The 22,932-nt window shown below is 40.8% G+C and overlaps 1 protein-coding gene across 6 annotated transcripts in view; it reads right to left on the reverse strand.

Moving 5' to 3' along the window:
• The window catches only part of Sh3beta (SH3 domain binding glutamate rich protein Sh3beta), a 168,018-nt gene that overhangs the window by 40,867 nt on the left and 104,219 nt on the right, over window positions 1-22,932 (reverse strand). For 2 of the 6 annotated variants that reach the window (XR_010953669.1, XM_067788912.1), the window contains exons 4-5: window positions 10,729-10,790; window positions 10,115-10,205 (exon numbers count right to left, since the gene is read on the reverse strand). The exons of 1 other annotated variant lie outside the window; for it this stretch is intronic. Coding sequence is in view for 4 of the 5 variants with exons in the window: in XM_067788912.1 (XP_067645013.1) it covers window positions 10,115-10,205; window positions 10,729-10,790 (153 nt within the window). In the remaining variant the exon portion in view is untranslated. The remainder of the gene's footprint in view (window positions 1-10,114; window positions 10,206-10,728; window positions 10,791-22,932) is intronic. 3 more of the 6 variants (XM_067788913.1, XM_067788915.1, XM_067788914.1) reach the window with 3 other exon arrangements.

Consider the following 22,932-nt stretch of genomic DNA (forward strand, 5'->3'; position numbering starts at 1 on the left):
GCCCGGGGTTTCTCATGGGGCCCGTTATTTAGAGGTACTAAGACATTTTTTTTAATTCAGGAGAGTTTTTAGTTGTTCCATGTGCCAAATTTTAAGCCCAATTTCAAAAGCAACGAATATTGATAATGATTTTTTGCCTGGGCCTGAGGAGACAATAAAAACATCAAACAAAAATGTTTTTCTCAGGTGACCCGCTATTTAGAGGTAGTAAGACATTTCTTTAAATTCAGGAGAGTCTTTAGTTGTTCCATGTGCCAAATTTTAAGCCGAATTTCGAAAGCAACGAATATTGATAATGATTTTTTGCCTGGGCCTGAGGAGACAATAAAAACATCAAACAAAAATGTTTTTCTCAGGGGACCCGCGATTTAGAGGTACTAAGACATTTTCTTAATTCAGGAGGGTCTTTAGTTGTTCCATGTGCAAATTTTAAGACGAATTTCAAAAGCAACGAATATTGATAATGATTTTTTGCCTGGGCCTGAGGAGACAATAAAAACATCAAACAAAAATGTATGGTTACATGAATCCGAAATCGTAAGGTTTTCGTGGTGACACTGATGACGGTTCATCTTCAGAAAGTCGTCCAACAATACCACCAAATCTGTATCAAAGTCCAGATTAATTAAACGACTTCGATAACGGTACCGTGAATAATGAGTTTGTGCGATCTGAAGAAGTCAACGAAATAATTCGTCGAGGTCATCAAAAGTGTCCTGCTATTTTTCCACGTGATTGTCATGACGAGGCATTTCCTACCTCGTTGTTAAACAGAATCTTGCCAAATGGAGAGAAAGTAGAGCGTGACTCGTTAGTGTGCAGTGCCAGTAACAATGCTTTTTATTGTCTACCATTTCGTCTGTTAAGCACCAATACTTTAAATCGACCTAAAATTTGTTCTGCGGATATTCGAGATTCCAGGTATGGAAGAAGCTATACGATAAACTGACATCACACGAAAATACTCAAGATCACATTTTACAAAATCTAATTCAAAAGCAGGCTACAATTGATACACTTATCAATGAACAGCTAGTCACTGAAACTCAAAAGTGGAAAGAAATTTTATATAGAATTTTGGACACTATTTTATTTTTGGGTGAAAGAGGCTTAGTTTTCAAAGGCCAAAGTATATATCTTGGTGAACGAAACGATGCACATTTTTTGGGCATCTAAGATCTCATAAGCCAATATGATCCGATACTTAGAGATCATTTGGAGAAAGTTAGGATTTCACAACAGCAGCGCAAACGTTTACAAGTTCACTATCTTTCCCTAGACATTCAGAACGAATTTATAGAAATTTGTGCAAAGCACGTGAGGGAAACTTCCGTTGGAAGGACCAGGTGGAAAACGATTTAAACTCCCTTGGTGTGACCAATTGGCGCCGGTTGGCGGAGCGAAGGAGCGACTGGCGCGCCTTGTTGGACGGCCATAACCGTTTAGACAGTTAAGCGCCAATTAAGTAAGTAAGTAAGTAAGTGAGGGAAACTATATTAGATCAAGGCAAGAAAGCCAAGCCAAGCAAAATACTTGCTTTTGTTGTTGCTGCTATGCCTGATGCCAATCAAGTTGACTACGTTTATTTTGCGCTAACTCCATTTCAATTCGAAATAAACAAATTTTACAATTCAAGAACGGTTTTTGGCTTTCGTGAATTGTAACCAAAAAACTGGTCAGAAAATCGCTGATCTAATTTGCCATACTTGATTGAAGATTGTCGTGCACAAGGGTAAGATTACAGCGCCAATATGAAGGGAGCATACAACGGAGCACAACGTCACATTCTCGACAAAAACTCGAATGCTGATTACTCGCCTTGTGCAACCCACAGTCTCAATTTATGTGGTGTTGATGCTGCAGAATGTTGCACAGCTGTAATTACTTTCTTCGGAGTTGTACAAAAATGATTTACTATTTTCAGCAGCACTCCACAACGATGGGACATCCTCAAAAAAAATGTACCGAGATCTCTTCATAGTCTTTCAGCCAAAAGCCAAATTTGACTGCGCAAGCATACGGAGGCGTTACCGGCATTCTCAAGTACATCAACAAGTTCGAATGTATCTTGCTCACTTTGGTTCAAAATACTGACTACCATTAATGAAAGAAACGTGGTCCTCCAAGCTAGAGACGCCACCATAGATGTTGAGGTCCGACATCTAGAGGCCTTAATAGCTGATTTGAAGTTGATCAGGAGCCAATGGGAAACGAATGCAAAACAGTTGCTATTCAATTGAACATCTCGCCAAAGTTTCCGGACATTCGAAAGAGAAACCCAAAAGACGTTCTGAAGATAATTTAAAAGAGGTGATTACGGATGATTCAGAGTCTGATTTTAAAACCAATACATTCCTGGTGGTCGTTGATTCGGTAATCACTGGCATTACTGAACGATTTGCAGTTATGAGAAATTTGAGCGATACGTTGTCTTTTTTGTGGGAATTTGAAGACATGGATGAAACTACGGTTCGGGCGAGCGCAGGAAAATTTGTCGAAAAATACAAGTCGGACATTTCTCAAAGCTTAGAATGCGAAATAATTCACTTGAAACACATTTACGAAGCAAATTTTGATAAAGGTCTGTCACCATTGGAATTGCTAAATGCCATCTACATATGTTCAAAATCTGTATACAATTTTCCCCAAAATTTGTGTTGCTTTACGTATCTTTACGTAACTTTCATAGATCGTGTTCATTTAAAGAGCGAGTTTTAGGACTTGCCACGCTTTTTGTTGAATCTGTTTTGGCAAGACAGTTAAATTTTGACATTATTATTAAAGTTTTGCAGCGAAAAAAGCAAGTAAAGCCACTCTTTGATATCCGAACTTTCTATATTGAATAATTAAAATTTATAATCATCATTAAATTTATCAGAAATGTATTAACGTGTTACCAAATAACTAGAAATGATTATTTGAAGCAATATGTGGCTGTTAAAAGAGAATTTTGTTTCTACGTTACAATAAAATAGTATAAGTAGTAAATATTGTGTTAATTTGATTGTCAGCTCTTAGTCCAAAAATCATTTAGTTGATGTGGCAAAAATTTGTTTGATGTAATTCATCAATAACACACACACATTCTGTCCTATGAAGCAAATATATTTTTCGGAAAGCGGAGAAAAAATAAAAATACATGTATCGGCGATTTTCATGTACACGTCAAAATTTTTTTATGTATAAAGTATAAAGCTCGTAGTGTCCGTCTGTCCGCCTGTGTGAAAGACTTTGGATCGACTTTTAACCGTTTTGCCGTGATCCAATCGAGCTGAATTTTTGCAGACAGACTCGCGGAAATGTCTGTATCACGTCAAATTTAAAAAAAAAATTCACTTTTTCCGTCATAACTTGAAGGGACTCCAAATATTTAAACTACTAAAGCGTTCCGAAAAAAAAATTGTTTTTCGACCCATCATACTCCCATATATTTGTAGTTTATCAATAGTAACTTTCTAACACTAAACTGTTTATGGCGGACAGACGGACACTACGAGCTTTATACTTTATACATAAAACAATTCTGACGTGCACATGAAAATCGCCGATACACGTGTATTTTTATTTTTCTCCCCTTTCCGAAAAAGTATATTTGGTTCATAGGACAGAACTAAAGCTTGTTTTTGTAACGCAGTGTAATGATTCATGAATGAGACGTCTTTAATTTAATGAAATGTATTAGTGGATTTTTTATAGGGGGCCCGTAAATTGTTTGGTCCCGGGCCCGGATTTCCTCTCTACGGCCCTGATCCGAAGGTAAAAACTCCATCCTATGACGGCTATGTTCCTTTCCAGGTATTTAAGCCTCAGTTTGAAAAAAACGCAGCCGTGAACAACTGGAATGCGGAAGATACAAGTTGCTGCACTGTTCGTGGCATTGAAAGGGCCTGCAGCTGAAATCTTACAGACCATTACAGAGGGTGAACGAAACAATTATGAAGCATCCATGGCCGCAGTATAAAGACGATACGGAACCGAGCATAGGAGACAGATATACCAAATGGAGTTACTGAGCCGCTCCCAGAGGGCTGGTGAGACATGGCAAAAGTTCGCGGTGGACATTGAAAGATTTGCCCACTTTGCATTGCGGACGCACCTGTGGAATACACTGAGAGAGTTAAAATTCAAACTTTCACAAATGGAATTCGGGATGTCGACACGAAGCGAGCGACATACGCAAACCGAAAACCTACATTCGCATTTGGTATCACATGCACTCATTCAAGAAATAGCATCGCTTCTGTGTAAGCCAGCTTTCAAAGCACGCCGTGTGGAAGTAGAAAGGCCAGACTGGGTGGGCACAATATTGGAGGTACTGAAATGATCGCAAAAGCGGAGTGACTGAGTAATCAAATGCTTCAAATGCGGGAAGCCAGGTCACATTACGCGGCATTGTCTTGACACTAGTGATTCCAACAGCATGGCTGGTCTTAAGTACAAAAATTCGAAGTAAAACGAGCAGTCTTACCGTAAGAGGATATGTGGATAGCAAGGAGCGTTTACTGACTGTAGTTAGGGGCGCATATTGTTGTTGTTATAGCAATGCTTCGCCCCACCTAATAGTTGCGACCGATCACAAATTGTCATCAATATCCTCTAACGGGAGTCCAAGGAAACTTGATGTTTCAACAGGGGTGGACCATAATGAAAGGGGTGTTAGAGGCGTTGGTTCCACATTACAATTAAAGAGATGGTTGGTGTCATATGGGGACACATTGCAAGCGGGGCATACATTTGGTATGTCTGGGTTGATTCTGGATATGTAAGAGTTTAACCTGTTACAGTATCCAGAACGAAGTTGAGCAAGAGTGACTCGCGTTTCCCTGGGGAGTATTTCTCTCCCTGATGGGGAGTATTCTCGCCTCATTATGTAGATGGTGTTCTGGGGACATAGGAAGACAGCCCGCGGCGGTTCTGAGAGCAGTATTTTGGCAGGCCTGTAGCTTATTCCAGTGGGTAATTTTTAGGCTTGGCGACCATATAGGGGACGCGTAGCATGCAAACGGCTGTCCAATTGCTTTGTATGTGGTAATGAGCGTTTCTTTGTCTTTTCCCCAAGTACTGCCAGCAAGGGATTTGAGGATTTTATTACGGCTCTGGATTTTCGGTACAATTGCGGCTGCATGCTCACCAAAATTTAGATCCTGTACAAACGTCACACCCAAGATTTTGGGGTGTAGGACAGTCGGTAGTGTAGTGCCATCGACGTGGATGTTCAAAATGGTCGACATTTGGGACGTCCATGTTGTAAATAAGGTCGCGGAGGATTTAGTCGGTGATAATGTCAGGTTTCACGAAGTGAAAAAACTGGAGAGATCAGGGAGGTAGCCGTTTATTGTGTTGCAAAGTTCATCGATCTTTGGGCCTGGGCCTGTGGCCATTATTGTGCAGCCATCGGCGTAGGAAACGATAGTAACTCCTTCTGGTGGCGAAGGTAGCTTAGATATGTAGAAATTAAACAAAAGTGGGGATAGGACACCACTCTGTCGCACCCCCTGTTTAATTCTTCTTGGTTTTGATGTTTCATTTCTATATTGCACCGATGCCTGTCAACCACCCAGATAATTTGCGGTCCACCTTTTAAGACATGGCGGAAGGGTAGACCCTTCCAGGTCTTGCAGTAACGTGCCATGGTTGACCGTATCAAAAGCTTTTGATAGGTCTAGCGCAACGAGTACTGTTCTATGGTGGGGGGTTTGATTTAAACCGCAATTTATCTGGGTGCTAATGGGAGGCTAGCTGCAAATTTGCTTTGAAGTAGGGGAGCAAAATGGCTGCAAGCGTTTTGGCTACTGGCGATAGGAGAGATATCGGGCGATATGACTCTCCATGTTAGCTGGTTTCCCAGGTTTTAGTAGCGCGAGCTCCTTGACCATTTTCCATTTTTTGGGTATGACAAAGGTGGAAAGGGTCAGGTTGAAGACATGTGATAGATCAGTAAATCCCTCTTTGCCTAGGCTTTTAAGCATCGGCATGACTATGCCGTCTAGGCCCACTACTTTAGATGGTTTAGCATGAACTATGGCATCCTCAACCTCTTTGGCGGTGATGGTAATTCGGGACGCGCTGTATTTATGTTTGTGTGCGCATCTGTTGGCCCGCCGTTGTCAACCGTAGAATGCATACATATTGTCGGCAAAAATCGCTCGCGCAATTTTTCACATCCGACAGCACTTTGTCACTGTGCTTAGACGGATTCGATAGGGACTTTACGGTGGACCAAACTTTACCTACACCGGCAGAGAGGTTACAACCGCTTAGGTGCTCCTCCCATTTCGCCCGCTGTGTTCATCCACAAGCAATCTGATGCGTTGGTTTATATCCCTTATTTGGGGGTCGCCTAGGTCGAGCTGTCTTATAAGGTCACGCTCTCTCGCTAAATTTGCGGCCTCCGCCGGGAAGTGGGGCCGAATTTCGGGAATTCTCCCGGCGGGAATGAAACGTGCCGAGGCGGATTCAAAGACATTGCGGAAAGCAAACTCGCCTTGGCGGGAATCAGTCGGGATAGGGAGGGCATCAAAGAGGTTGTCTGTAAAGGATTTGTATTCGTCCCACTTTCCTTTTTTAAAGTTAATGAAAGTGCGTTTTTCTGTGACGATGAAGTCGACGGAGCGCTCGAGCGAAATAAGTATAGGCAGGTGGTTGGATGCCAATGTTACCATCGGCTGCCAGTTGACGCAGTTTACGAGTTCTGCGCTCACGATTGAAATATCCGGCGATTGAAATATCGCGATCTTTTCTGTGGACATTATACCCAGAACAGGTCTGCAATGCAGATCTTGCTGTGAGTTTAGTCTCTTGAATCGCAGCAATGCTGATGTTGTGCCGCTTCATGAAATCGACTATCTCCGTGATCTTCCCAGTTAATCCATTACAGTTTAACTGCAGAATTCTGAAGTGCATAGGGGGAGACGTCGTCACTCTGGGAGTAAGTGTCGGGTGACTACGCCTGTGTTGTGGAAGGCCAGGACGAGACTGCTGTTGTCGCCCTGGGACTGGACGTCCTTGGGTAAGCATTGGGGTACCCGGTGTATTTGGGTATGCGGCCTGGCAACATGGCGCAATGAAACCCGTCGGGGGGTTGCCGTCGCGGAGACCAGAACATCTAGCAAAGTGGCACCGTCCATGGCAGGAGCTGCATTGGGCGGATGTCGCAAACATATATATTCTGTGCTGGCGAACGGTGCAAAGGGAGGTAGGGACTAAGAGTCTGTTTCCCTGACCTACACAATTGCTGCCGGAAAATAGGGGTGGAGAAGACGGCGGCAGGGGCTGATGCTCGGCATTGCTACCGGCTCTACTACGGAGATTTTAGGTATGAGTAGGAGCAGCCGTGTGAGTTGGTGGCGCCGTGGGGCGCGAGCAGCATCGGGTACTTGTTGTGGCTTGCTGAGCAACGGGGCTGCTGGAAGGTAGCGTGGGGGGGGGGGGGGGAGCGCTAAGGCGCAGACTACGGGACGTCCGAGGGCGTGAACAGAAAGGAGCCACAAAAGATTTATAGAAGTTACGTGGTTTTGGGATCTAGCCCAGAACAACCTGTCCGATGCAACCATCCCTTACACGAGACACACTGACAAGAGTATGACCGTCCTAAAAAGATTCTTTTCCGGCAGGTGTAGCAAAACCATTTCTCAGAACCGGGGTTAAGAGACGGACGCGGATTGGGTTCGAAACCTTCCCGGAGCAAGAGAATATGGAGCAGTCCCGCTGCAATGAGCTGCTGGGAGGATGACAATTTGCGGGAGGGACGCAACAAATTAAATGGGGTTACACTGAAATGGCTGTCCTTGGTCGGGAAAAATCCCGAGTCGCTCCGGTACATAGAACCGAAGGCTTTGGGAAGCGAAAAAAAGTGGCGCATCTCATTCCTTAATCCGATCTGATTTGGTCAACAGGAGAGTACAGCTATTACATGGAGCAAGATTGTGTACGGTCACTGGCGTGTACAACCAAGTACAGGTAAAAGTGGCATGTGAGGACGTAATTGGGAAGGTATCGGTTCTACACAAATTCGTTGTGGCAGAAATTATTGATGAAGTCATATTGGGAGTGGACTTCTTAGTTGACCATGACATCAGGATCGATATGCAGAGAAGAATTATGCGATATAAGAACAAGGATGCACCACTTAACTTCAGCTTTGAGAAGGGGTTCAGTAGTAAGCGGGTGTTGGTGGAGAAGATTCAACAAAGATCACAAAAGTCAAAGGCGTTAGACAGGGCAACGATTGGTGGAACACACAAATCAAATCCGAATGTACTTGCGGGAAGAATGGCATTGACTAACCCAAACGGACGTGCTAAAATGAAGCAAAGAATTCCCCAGAAAGAATGCAGTGGTGGTTTCAAGACAGGGCGCACTACTGCTGTGAAACGTCAAAACGATACTGATTATTCAAAGCCAATCCGTCAAGCCCAAGCTCTACGAACAACAGGGTGTGGGGGAACGAACCAGGATAAGTAGTAAGATGAAAAACAGGTACGACAAGAACAACAACTCGAAAGGTTTCCTGGAGGGAGATCTAGTAGTGTTATACAACCCTCACCGGCGGAAAGGTGTTCCGTCAAAATTCAGTGTAGCAGAGAAGGCCCGTACAAAGTTGTGAAGCGGATCAGTGATGTCGTCTACCGCATCGAAACTATTAGGAAACCACGAAAAAGAAGGGTGGTTCATTTGGAGAGGCTAGCAGCGGTTGAATCGAGAGATTTGTCTGATCGGACGTAGCTGAAAAGCTTCACAAAAGTTCAAACGGTGTATGTGGTACCACTTTATAGTAAATAGTAATGCCCAGTTTCTCAGTAGTAGTTTACACTACAGTTGAAGTTTACTAAAGTTTAACCATGGTTGTTATTGGATCATGAGTTAAACCTTGTCTTGCTCACCTTAGTTTAAGAGGCCAAAGTGACAGGGTTAAACTATAATTAAACTTTAACTGTACTCTAAACTACCCACTGAAAAAATTGGCCTTTTTCGCATTTAAATATCAATGCAAAGTACAGGTTTAATATTATTTTGCTTTTTTATCTGCAGTTGGCCCTGAATGGCCAATTTTGATATTGAAATCATTTAACCTCTCCTTTCGAACCAGCGCTTAGTTCAAGTTTCGTCTTTCCGTTGTTCAACCATAACTTCGCCTTCCGATACTTAAGCAACCTAAGTGGCAAGGCTGTATATAAAGTAAGCAGTCGAAATTCATTTCCGATCTATGATTTCATCTAGATTGCGTTTTGGCACTATTTATGTTTACTGAATCCGAAAATAACTTACGGTTTGTGGAAAAATTGGATCCGTACACAGCTCTAAAGAAAATACAAAAATTCATAAAAAAAGGCACTCAAGAAATGCCTAAAAATATTTCGTCTGTCAAGTTTTCTCTTTCAGTATGCAAAATTTTCAGAAACAAGTTCAAGAAATAATTGATTTTGCATTGTTTTAAAAAAGTGACTTCGAACAACAAACGAATTAACAAAAATATACCCGTTTTCCGGTGCAAGTTTAAACTATAGTTGAAGTTGACTAGAGATTAACCTTCCCACTTTGAACGCTTGAACTGAGATTAGCAGTAAAATTTTATCTTATCGGCCAAAGAGGAAATGTTAAATTTAAGTCAACGTAAACTAAATTTTAAAATCGCACTGAAAAACTGGGCCTTAAACTTTCATTAAAGCCAAATAAAATTAAATATTTATAATGAGTTAACCGGGGATTACCCGTATCGCTTTAAATGTATGAAAACATTTATTTCAAGCAATTTTTAATTTTATAATTTATTTAATAATTTTGGGAAAAATTTAAACAACGCGACATGAGGACGGACAAGGCGACAGCTGTTTCGATTATACCTTGTAAATCTCTTCAAAGCCTTTTCTCCCGGGAGTGGGAGTCGAACCCGCACTCCTACGATAGTTGAAATGGTTACAAACGCATTCAGCTACGTCATGCCTTAGTTGTTGTAAAGTTTTTAACAATTGCCTGATGTCACGTTGTTTAATTTTTTCCCAAAATTATTAAAAAAATCATAAAATTAAATATTGTTTGTGCATTGTGTATCAATTATAGCTTAAAATATTTTTTGGCGTTTACTTTAGATTTGCATACGGCCTCTAAAATTTACCTTTTGTTTCAACCGTTTGCTGTGTTTGGTCTGCTTCGTGTGTCGTTACTTCATTCACGTTTTCGTGTTCCTTATTAGATTCTATCCCCTTCTCCTCATTTTAATTTATTGAATTATTAGTAATGGGGGTTGGGTCCATTGTTGTTGTCGTGGAGGGGAAAAATAAGGGTATGGGAATAAATGTTATTATGTAATAGCAAGTAAATTAATAAGACAAACATTTCATCAATATTCATGCAGTTAATGATACATTAAGGGCCGTTTTCACCATTTTCTGTTAGTCGCTTATCTATAAGTTATCGAAATTTTCGTTTTCTCCATGCTAACTGAAGCTTCGCGTATCCGTTAAGTCCAAGGAAAAAGTGTGTGCAAAGGTATCTGCTTGGCTAGTTTTCGTGTATTCGCAGCAGATTTTTGAGATTTGTTCTACGAAATATTCATAATTATCGATTTAACCGGAGGTTGGTCATCCTATGTTGGCAATAACGATAATTTCAAATGAAGCTATCTGTTAGATTGCTATCTTACATATAAAATTTAAAATAAGTGGAGAAAGTGAAAACGGCCCTAAAAGTTTAATTTATGAGGTTTATATTAATCCATGTGGGACAAACCTCTGTCACATCCTTTTCGTTTACCACTTTTGACTCGTTTTCTTTGTCTTTCATCGATTCTCCTGTCCATTGGAAACAAAAGAAATTAAAACATGGAAAGCATGAGTTCAGAAGATAAAAAATTTATACCCAGCAGAAGACTAAAATAAAACACATTTCGTTGAAAGGAGTATGCTTCTCGCATCACACGGTTCACGATATGATATTCTGATCTATACAGCAACAACATACCTGTGTTCATATTGTCAAAATAGATGTGTTGGTGTAAGGCGAATAGAGTGGAGAGAAAACATAAAGCTTCGCAAGCCTTGTGTGTTGTAGGAAAATAAAGTGCTAAATACAATGCATTTACTCATAGAAAAACTTAAAGCGATGTGAACCTTACCCCCACGGCGGTAAGTAATTTACCAAGTGTTGGTTACATTTTGCATTCTCCATCTGCTTTTAAAATCCCTACACTGAAAGAAAAAATCTGAGCCCGTATTGCGTTTACGATCAGTGACTGATTTCACTAAAACGGTATCTGTTCAACTGTCACACTATTTCCAAAAATTAAATAATGCAACGAATTTTGGGAAATTCCTGATAGTTAAACACCTTCTGCTAACCTTCGAATCGCTGAACTGTCGAATAAATAACTCCAATATTCAGTATTGCAAAGTGATCTCTATTAGACTACTTTGGGAGTAGAACCTCACAATTATACTTCATTTCACAACTAATAGCGTGTTTAAATAAAACTGATTAGTTATTCCCCAGCTTGCGCTGTTTTATACTCTCTGTTTCCTCGTTCGCATATTTCTCCTAAGGTCTAGACTTTTCACGAACATGGAACAGTTGTATCGCATACTTGTTTATTTAGCTATATGAGTGTGTATATGTGAGTTACAGCTTCTGCTCTTAGCTGATGAATACATGTGTGTGTGTGACATATCTCTCCACTTCGAGCTGCTGGTTATGTGTGTGGAATATTGTTTGTTGCCTTGTACATAAGCGTAGCTGCTTACTTTAATGTGTACATGTACATAAGTGTGGCTGCTTGCGGTTGTGATTATTTACTAACAGCATAGTGATGCTAATATTCACACTGCCTTCCACTTAAGTCTGATTTTCCCGATCAGACAAATTTTCCGATCTAAACGCTGCCAGCCTTTCCAAATGAACCGCTTTAATTTTTTTCGTGGTTTGCGAATGGTTTGTATGCGGTAAACTACATCGTTGATCCTTTTTACAACTTTTTATGGGTCTTCCCAGTTACACTGAAACTTCGGGGACAATCCTTATACATAACAGCACAAAATCTCCTCCCCGAAAACCTCCCGAATTAATTGCTTTATCATATCTGACTTTCATCTTGTCGCTCATAATCTTGGTTCGTTGTCTCACAAGATCAAGTATTTCCCTCATCTCTTTCTCCAAGAGACCAGTGGTATTCTTGCATTTCTCTCCGCATCGGCATTTATCCCAAACTTCGAATCAGCTGGCAGTCGAAGGCCATTGCCAAAAATTACCTTTGTGGGAGTTTGGCCCGTTGTCTCGTGCACTGCCGATCGGTAAGCCATCAAGAATAATAATATGTGTATATCCCACTCTTTATGGAACCTGTCTACTACTTTCCTTAAGTGCTCCTCCAAGATTCTATTGAATCATGTGACCATACCATCGGACTGGGGATGCAATGCAGTTGTCCGTGTTTTTCGAGTGCCCAATATTTTACACATTTCTTGGAAGACAGCTGATTCAAAATTCCTGCCTTGGTCAGAAATTAACTCCATTGTTACACCATACATCGCAACCCAATTGTTTGTAAACACTTCTGATACTGTGTCCGCTTCTTGATTTGGGATTGGGTATACCTCTGGCCATTTGCTGAAATAATCCATAACCACCAGTAAATGAACCTGCGACATCCATAGCGATCCTTTCAAATGGTGCACCTGAGTTATATCGATTCATCTGGCCATAAATTCGGGTTTTGGGCCCTTTCGCTCTGCTGCAAACCTCACAGTTGGCAATCCACTCAGTGACCGACTGACCGCAACCAACTAAATAGAATCCCGGCTTAATTTTCTCGAGCGTCTTCGTAATTCCAAGATGACCTCCACTTGAGCCATTCTGTAGCTCGCTGAGAACGTCAGGAACCTGGGAACAACAATCAGTTTCTTCTTACATTGACTCCGCACTCTCTCGATGCAGGTAACCGGATGTCAATTGTAAATTGTTCCACTGGGCCCAATATGACTTCGAAATAGGACTCTCTGCTGACATCTCTTTATTTGGTCTCTTGTTTCGTTCGAGTCCTTGCATAACATGTGACAGATCTGTATCTTCTACCTGACACTTCCTTAGTTGTTCCATGTCCAATTCATCCGAACACGTTTAGTCATAAGGCGTACATCTATGATGGCTTCCTTAGCGTCAGTTTTCGAACAGTGTTTGCATTCCAAATTACATGGTCTTCTTGACATTGCAGCGGCATTCCCATGGGTAATACCTTTACGACGCTCAATGGGAGTCATAGCTTTATAGTCGCTCGATCCACCGTGCCAATTGTCCTTTTAGATTACGGAAGTGCAAGAGCCATTTCAACGCTGCGTGATCTGTCCTGACGCGGAATCGCTGACCGTAGAGGTACTTGTAAAAATGTCGAATGCACTCTGCCAATGCCAACAGCTCCCTCCGTGTAACGCAATAGTTCCTCTCTGGTTTCCCAATTGATCGGCTGTAATACGCAACTACCTTCTCCTGTCCATCGACCAGTTGTGATAAAACGCCTCCTATAGCATATCCACTCGCATCTGTATATATAATAAACGTTGCTCCTGAAATCGGATAAGCCAACATTGGGGCATTGCACAAACTTTCTTTGAATGTTTGGCAAGCCACTTCTTGCTCTTTCTTCCACTCTAAAGCTTTATTTTTTCTTGTAAGCTCATGAAGGCTATGGGCTATGCTGGCAATGGTTGGTACAAATCGGCGGTAATATGTGCACAGCCCAAGGAAACTTCTTAATTCATGCAGGTTCTGTGGTCTTGGCCAATCCTTTACAATTTATATCTTTTCATTCGCAGTGCAGATGGCCTCTGTCGTTACCTTGTGACCCAAATAACTTACTTCCTTTTTAAACAGTGAACACTTTTTGGGACTAAGTTTCAGACCAGCAGCAGCTATTCTTTGGAAAACTTCCTCCAAGTTGCTAAATGTTCATCAAAGTTCTTTCCCAATACGATGACGTCGTCCAGGTATACCAGTAGCTGCTGCATTACAAAGTCCAAAAGGCATCACTGTAAATTGCCAAAGACCATCTCTGACACTGAAGGCTGTTTTCTCCCTGTCTTCCTCCTTCACCTCCACTTGCCAGTAGCAGCTTTTCAGGTCCAGTGTGGAAAACAATTTCGTACCAGATAGCGAGTCCAGAGTGTGGTCAATTCCTGGCAATGGGTAGCTATCCTTTTTCATGACGTCGTTCAACTTGCGGTAGTCCATGCAAAACCTCATTTTTCCATCCTTCTTCTTCACAAGCACCACCGGTGAGCTTCATTGGTTTAGCTGATGGTTCGCTGACACCGCTGTCGCTCATTTCTTGTATTTGATTCACAACTTCCCGCTTCGCCAGTGGAACACTACGAGGAGCTTGACGGATCGGCCTCGCATCTCCTGGGTCAATTTGTGGTTCACAACGTTGGTGCGGCCTGGTTTGGAACCATCTTGGTCAAATATGTTTGCGTACTTTAGGAGCAGTTGCTTTGCCTTACTCTGATAGCCCCTCTATTCTAGATAATCTCTAGCCCCTCCGTCCATACGGCGATATCATTTGAAAGATCAGTCTTGCTAGTTGTAACGTTTTCCTGGACCCGTTCACAATTAATAACTACTTCAGCCTCTCATCTTCCCAATATAGCTCCTATGGTAAGTTTGAGTGGTGATTTGAACTCATTGAGTACTCTTACCGGAATACGTCTTTGTTGTTTAGTCATAACCAGGGGTTTTCCTACAAGTTCATTCGTTGTTGATTTGTTTGCTGCCTCCACAACCCGCAATTTGTTTGTCCCACAATCGCCATCAACCTTTGCCCAGATTACTGCCTCCGATTTTGGTGGTATTTGCTGATTTTCACAACCATTACTCGTTTACTGCTATAGCCTTTCTCGTAGCAGAAATTAAGTGGCACCTCCATATTCTTATATCGCATCGTCTTGCTTTACATGTCGATCTTGATGCCTTGGTCGATTACAAAGTCTACTCCAGTTATGATTTCGTCAACAATCTCTGCCACTATAAAATTGTGTAGTACCGTGACGTTCCCAATTGCGACTTCACATGCTACTTCTCCAATTACCTGGGTGTCCTCGCCAGTGGCTGTACGTAATCTTGCTCCAAGCAATGGTCTCACCTTCTTGTTGACTAAATCAGATCGAATGATGGAATGAGTTGCGCCCGTAGAATTCAGTAAACGTTCCTTTCCATCCACATGTCCTCCGACAGTAACATTGCTCGACCTTCTTCCGATTTGTGAAACAGAGATTATGGGGCATTCAATTGCGGTAGCCAGTCCTCGCCCCTTACGGCTGGCTCGCTTTAGTTTAACGTTTGAGTGGGTTCTGAAATTCCCTTATCTCCTTCAGTCGTGAGTTTACGACCAGCCAAGTTGTAATTCTAGGACCGCTGCTGCAATGACGAACAATGTGACCCGGGTTTCCGCATTTGAACAATTTGATAACTCCGGCATGTTTCTGTTGCGGTCCATTTAGTGCATCCATAACTATGTCTACCCAGTCTGGCCTTCCTACTTCCAGACGATGAGCCTTGTATGCTGGTTTACTTAGGGAGGCAGTTTCCTGAGTCAATGCATGTAATACCGTTTCTGCGAATGTGGGTTTCGCATTTGCGTATGTCGATCGCTTCGTTTTAACATCCCGTATTCCATTGACAAAGCTCTGAATTTTTACCCTTTGCTGGTTTTGTTGTTGTGATTATTTAGTAACAGCATAGTGATGCTAATATTCGCCACAATAAGTTATGGATCTGAGGAATATTATTTGTCGCTAGTTCACATATGTCATTAATCCGACACACATTTCAGAGCTATCATGATTTTAAAAATGAGTTTCGATCACGGATCGTAAAACGTAGTGCGGGTTGGGTTGGACTCACATAGACTGATTAGGCCCGTAGTGTTACCAGAAGTTTGTTCAACGACCAAACTAAAAAACCCTATCAAAAGCCAGGACCTATGTTATAAAATAACTCTGTCCTCTTGGCAAATACTGGAATCTGTCTAGGATAGTGACATCACTTGTTGCTTCTAGATCTGACTGCTGTATCACTCCTAATAGCTGGAGTCTTAGCCTGGAATGAGCAGGGAACGAGCACAAAACGTGCTCGATCGTTTCCTCCTCCTACCCGCACTTCCTACATCTGCTATCACTGACCAAGCCTAATTTAAAGTCATGTGACGCCAGAAAACAGTATCCATTCAGAATACCCGTCATGAGTCTCCAGTCCTATCTTTTTAATGATAAAAGCAACTTTTTTAGTCTACGGTTGCAAGACCTACACATTTTCTTTGACGCTTTACATCCCCGTGTTTGAACCCGCGCCTTTGCCGCTTGCTCAATCATGTGTACCTCTCGCCTTCTATTAATCCCCCCCCCCCCCCCCCCCCCGATCTAATTGGGACGTCTTAGAAGCAAGCTCAGTTAGTTCATCCGCTTTTTCCCCATCTGTGCCCATATGCCCTGGAAGCCAATATAGGTGTATGCTTCTCCCTATTTTTTCAAGGGCGGCTGCAGTTTAAGCTATTTTATTCCAGTGTTTCTACTACTTCCGCCTGAAAAATACTACAGTAATCTAGCAGCTCGTAGGATATACTCTTTCCACTACTTTGGAACCATCGGTGTAAACGTGTATAATCTCGTCTGCTATTTGGACACCCTTGCGAGCCCCTTCGAAGCACAGGTAGTCCCTGCCTCATGTAGTCTTTTCATCCTGAAATTGATGACGCTATCCTCCTATGACCGTATGGACTGCGCTCAAGTTGCCCTAAAGCACTGCGCCTCGTTTCCGCTGTTAACGCTATGTTCTTTGCCACCAGGTCTACAGGTGGAATGTGCATAATGGTATACAGTGCAGCCGTCGTGGTTGTTTTCTGTGCTCCCGCAGTGCTAAGCATTGATAGCTTGTATACCCCCTCTAATTTTTGAGGAAGGTTCTTTTTCTGTGTGACTGTCCACCAAACAATGACTCCATTGTCTAGAAGACGCTTTACAATCGCTGTAAATATCCAATGAGGGGGAGCGGGAGATAAACCAGACTTACATCCCAGCATTCTTTTACATGCATAAAGTGCCGTCAAAGATTTCGTCTAGGATGATTCCTTACTGTCTAGAATGATTCCCATTCCCATTAGCTTAACATCATTTCTGCTCAAAACCTTTGAGAGTATGATAGATGTGTACATAAAGTCCAACGTGGATGAAGAACGTGGATGAAAACATGCGTACACCAAAGGCAAGTCGATAGACACTGCATTGCATAGGATGGTAATAAGCATAGAGAAAGCCCCGGAATATAATAAAATATGCTCTAGGAGTCTTCTTAGACACTGCCGGGGCTTTCAACAAAGTTTCTAGATGGGCGATCATGGATGGTCTTAATTACATTTAAGTACATCCAGCCTGAACCAGATGGATCGGCTGCATGTTAAAATTGCAGGAAGATTACCTCGCAATGGGGATTGTATGAGGCCACGAAATCAGTGGACAGGGGCACGCCGCAGGGCGGGAAAGTGCCTTCCAACGATTAGCTCTTTAATGGATCGGGGGTTTCGGGATATTTATACCTGGGCATCTAATGTCGGGTAGACAGCCAACGCGGAGAAGACGGATATGGTCTTGTTTACAAAGAGATTCAAGGTCCCAAATTAGACCAGGCCTAATTTAGGAGGGTGACCCTATCTTGCACAAAATATCTATGAATCATCCTAGACAGTAAGCTGTCGTGGAAGCTCAACGTAGAGGAGAGGGTGAAGAACTCGACGGCACTTTATGCGTGTAAAATAATCTGGTAACCTTGCCGTGCGCAGACGTGTTTTTGATCGCTCTTCGAATTGTTATTCTTTTTACTTTGTTAACAAGTTTTATCTTTTATAAATATTTATTCATATAATAGAAAACAGTTTATAAGTTTATTTTGGTATTAAATCTTTACACAGTGCAATATACATAGTGGCTTTTTGTGCAATTTAAACATTCAGTCTGTGTGTTCATATATCATAGATTTTCACAAAAATTTGTGATAACTGCATACCTTTTTGTTGGTAGCTGCTATTACCCTACAAGAATACTGACTATCATATGACTATCATCTGATCGTCAGCAATGTCAACAAACTTTCTATCACGAACTTAAGGGGACTTGCGCAAATGTGATGTAAACAACTGTGTACGTGTGAGTTTTTGTCTCCTTCTTATACACCAACATGGCCTACTGATTAAGTATATAGCCGTACTGCTCACTCTCATTCCTTTTCCTGGATCAGTGCTGACACTCTAACTATCAAAAAGTGTCATAAATGATAGTTTACTGTAGATATCAGGTTTGACTGTTATACTATCATAAATGACCATTGTTATATTCCGCCAAAAATGAAACAATGATTTTTGCTTTTTATTTACTTTATTTCATTACGTTTTTAATTTTGTACGTGATAAAATCATACGTGTTTTTTATTTGTTTAAAATAAATAGTTTTATAAGAATTCGAGTTCAGAATGTTCAATTTAAATTCAGAAAATAACAAAACAACAGAAGAGCGCTTTCCTCATGCGGAAACACATTTAAAAATGAATCACCACTAACCACTATTATTTTTCGCGTATCAATTTTTTGAGTGCGCCCCATACATTCCAACAGCTTTTGGTATTTTTTAATATTATTTTCGATTTTTTTTCTTTTAGCATGGAGCTTTGAAATGCTCTCTTTTCATTTTTTAAACTTATTTTTTATATGGTTTTCGTCGGTTGAAAATGGCGGAATTTAAAAAATAACAAAACAACCGTGATAATCATTTGATTGTCATATGACAGTCAGTAGTGACAACATGATTAAATCGGATAAACTGTTCTCGCATACATAAAATTCCTTTGAGAATTATGTATCTGTCTCACATGCATAATGGTATCTGCTGTATGTTCTTTTGTTCTGTACCAGGTGTCCGAAGCTTTCCCAGTTTGAGTCCTTTTTCATGATTATAGGCTGTCGTTGGGAACATGCGGACATACGTGAGCGAACAAAGGAACATACATAAATTTGAGTATCAATGTTTACATCATCGCAGGATCAGCATTGTCAATTACAAGTGTGAGTGGATTAGTAAAACTATCAGCGTTTCTTGTAGGGTAGAAAGTCATTGTGTGCCCTTTTTGCTTTGTGTTGTGTTCGCTGCTAGCTATACGCTGTCTTGCGATTTGCATCCAGTGCTCCAAAATAACTCTCACCCATAATTTTTGAACAGCTGTTCAATTTATCCTATACTTATTTTATTTTGGGTTTGTTTAACTTTGCAATTATGTTGGATTGCTGTATCAAGAAGTGCACCAATCAAAAGAAAATTTCCCGTGGTGATACTTATGTTTGTTGTTGGCTCTATGATAATATGGCTCATGTTATCTGTGCTGGTTTCTCTCACATAGGTGGTCGGGTGGTTGACCTAATATCCAGCAAAATTGGACTGAACTGGACATTTCATGATTGTCGTTCCGTAGAAAATGACAGGCGAGCTTTTATGAGGCAAACTCAGAAAGAGTTCAACAACATTTTTATTGGGTTTCGTGACCTTAACGAAAGATTCAAAACGATGGAGGCTCACTTTAAAAAATTGAAAGTGATATCTGAATCCCCAAAACGTAAGAAATGTATGCCCAACAATGACTCCAACTTGTCTTCGAGTCAGGGGCAAAGCTGTCCTCCTACGAATGTCCCTTCAACCGCGTTGACTGATACGAACAGGCTTACCAAAGACGTTATGAACAATGCAGCTCAGGAATCTCCACAAGGTTGTGTCGAGACTTCCAGTGAGACGATTTCTGGCAAATTAAACGATGCGCGAACTAATAGTGGTACCTTTGCGGCTGTTTGTTCTACGTCACCAATGTTGATTTCGCTGGACTCGCCAATTTATCCTACACCTCCACCGGTATCTTTAGCTCCAACAATAAGAGTTACCGATACTGGGGTTGTTCCTAGCGATACAAGTGTACCTGAAAAAAATAGTACGGGCTCGTAAACCAACGCTATAACGGCCGCACCTTCCCAGCTCTCTGGTGCGCTATCCGCTACTCCTTTGCAGGTGACTGCCGTGCCACCTCGTAGGGCTGTATTTGTGTCCCGATTACACGCCTCGCTTACTGAAAATGACATTGCTCATTACGTTTGCTCTAAACTTGGTTTTGCACCCACTAGTAACATCAATGTGTATAAATTTAACTTTAAATATGAGAGAGACATCTCCTCATTTAAAATATCCCTTTCAGATGAATATTTCAATAAGGTACTTGATTCCTCTTTTTGGTCCAAGCATACTGTGGTTCACTTGTTCACGAGAAAGGCGAGGGCCGAACCTGTTTTATTACAGCCAAAAAACGGTATGACGAACACAGTAATAACAACACAAAGGTAATTGCTGATCTGTCCCGTCATCTCATTAATTACTAAAATGTTCGTGGTTTACGATCAAAACTTGTTCCATTCTTCCTTAATTCTTTCAACTTTTCTGCACAAGTTAGATTGATTGATTTACAATTTTGGTTGAACGTCAAGATATCGACCAAAAAGTCGATTTGTGTAAGAGTCCTAAGAAAGCGTGTTACTTCAGAGCCATAACCAACATATATTGCGGGTTATACTACTTTTACGCTGACTGCATCATATAAAAGCCTGTTACTTAACACTACTGCTTATACAAACACTTAACTTTTAAGTGGACAAACGTGGTACCATGGTGGTATTTTAAGTATTTTTACTATAAAATATTATTATATATACGTTTTAGTGTTTTATGTATTCCTTAAGGTTTCCTCGTTGCACGTAAAACACCAAACAAATTTTAATTTTTTCTTAACTTTTTTCAACATTTCTGTTTTTTTTTTTATTCAGTACTAGCGTACTCGGCAGACGTTGACCTACTCTATATTTAGAAAGTTGACTTCCCTTACCTCTATCACTCTCAATAATATCAAATATACTACCATTACACTACTTTTTCTTCCCTTACTCCTCCTTTTTCCTGTCCTTTCCTTATTTCCATAATATCCACTCCCTTCTCATTCCTATTCTCCCTCTCACTTCCAAGCCCAGCCCCACTCCCACTCTAATTCTCATCGTCATTTTTGCTCCACATTCCACTCCCTCTACCTCTCCCAGTTATATTACTTAACATATGGAATCTATATGTATACCAAATATTGCATACCCCTTCGAATAATTATGGAGATATACCGAATTTAAATATTTGCTTCACTCGCACTCTCATTCCCATTACCACTCGAGTTTGCACTCCCAAACTTTGTACCTGAACCACCTCATACATATTGGGCGATTCTCCGCGAGCTTACAGTTTTGTATCTTTTGGAAATTTGAAATACATTAAAGCATTTTCTAGGAATTAAAGTATGTAATTGAGTTAAAGTTATGTTTATTTTAAAGTTTCATGTTGAATTTTATTGACTTATCATCAGTTTTATGAAGTTATAGTTCATAATACCCTACAAATGTCACAACCGTGGCATGTCCATTTTAAGTGGTAAATTTTTTAATCTTTAATTACACGAGTAATGAACTATCATTATATTAAATACTTGACTTAAGCTGCAATATTAAATGTTGCTTTAATGATAACATCTCTGTTTTCGTTTTGTAATTTGATTTTGAAGTGTCCATGAGTTTTGGAGTAAAAAATGTTATTCAAATCGTTAGGTTAGTACTGCTTTATTGCACACTGGTTTGTGACATGTGAGTGTTAATTTTGATCAGCAAGTGCCCCCGCATATTTCCACGTTAATGTTTGCAGCCTTAAAATAACTAATATCTATTTTTAAACACTGAAGAACTGGAAAAACGGTACGTATCCAAAAATCGTGCCACAGACGTGGCACTTGTATCTTTGTAGTTTTAAGTTAAGAACCGTCTATTGTACAATTTTTCTTTAAAGTTTGCTGACATAACCTTAAAATTTTACGGAAAATCTTGCGAGTCATACTAACTTTTTTTAATGAGCAATTTATTGTCAAAATGTCACAACCGTGGCACGCCTGTAATGTCACAACCGTGGCAGAATTGAGTATCAAGAAATTAACGGGAACGTGTTTTAGCTTTAAAAACTCATAGAAAAATTATTGAAAATGTTTGAAAATCGAACATTTTTTTCCAAAATGTTGGGTTGGTAAAACTGAGAGCTCGCGGAGAATCGCCCATATATAGAATTTATATATGTATCAAACTAGCAGACCCGGCAGACGTTGTTCTGCCCTAAATTTGGCCTATCTGTATACATTTTAATAAGCTTTTTCCATCCAACTCTGCCCTCCCCCCTCTTCACTTTTCCTAATCCTTTCATTCACTCCTCCCTCCGTCTTTTTCTCTTCATCTATCTCCATCTTCGTCTCATTCTATCACTTTCTTAGTCTCCTTCTCTCATTTCTCTTCTCTAAAGTTTTTCTCGTATTTTTCATCCCTTATTGCCTGTCCCAGAGGGCGGTATGTATTTTGTTCCAGTCCCAGTCCCACTCCGAGTCTCAGTCCCAGTCCTAGTCCTAATCTCAGTCCCAGTCCGTCTCTGGTCTACTTCCCGGAAAAAAGGATCGTAAATACTAGTATAGGCAAATTTATTTACCAAATTTCAGGCAAATCGAATAGGACGTATGTAAATAGGTATGTGGGTATTATTAATTCATGTCTTAATTTCGGCTTCGCATGCATATTTATCAGTTTTGCCGGGTTGATGCGCCTAAATCGAATATAACAATGAAAATTACTTTAAAGCTCTCAGAAACAGATTTCGTTTGATATTCATATTACCCACACATTCTAGGGGTATCCGGGTCCACGTTTTGGCCTATATCTCGAGATCCTAGTCACCCAGGGGTATGAAAATTACCCTCTACCAAAGCACTCATCAACAGCTTTCATTTGTTATCCATATTCTATAA

This window comes from Eurosta solidaginis, chromosome 5 (genome assembly GCF_040869045.1).
Source record: "Eurosta solidaginis isolate ZX-2024a chromosome 5, ASM4086904v1, whole genome shotgun sequence".
NCBI classification, from domain to species: domain Eukaryota; kingdom Metazoa; phylum Arthropoda; class Insecta; order Diptera; family Tephritidae; genus Eurosta; species Eurosta solidaginis.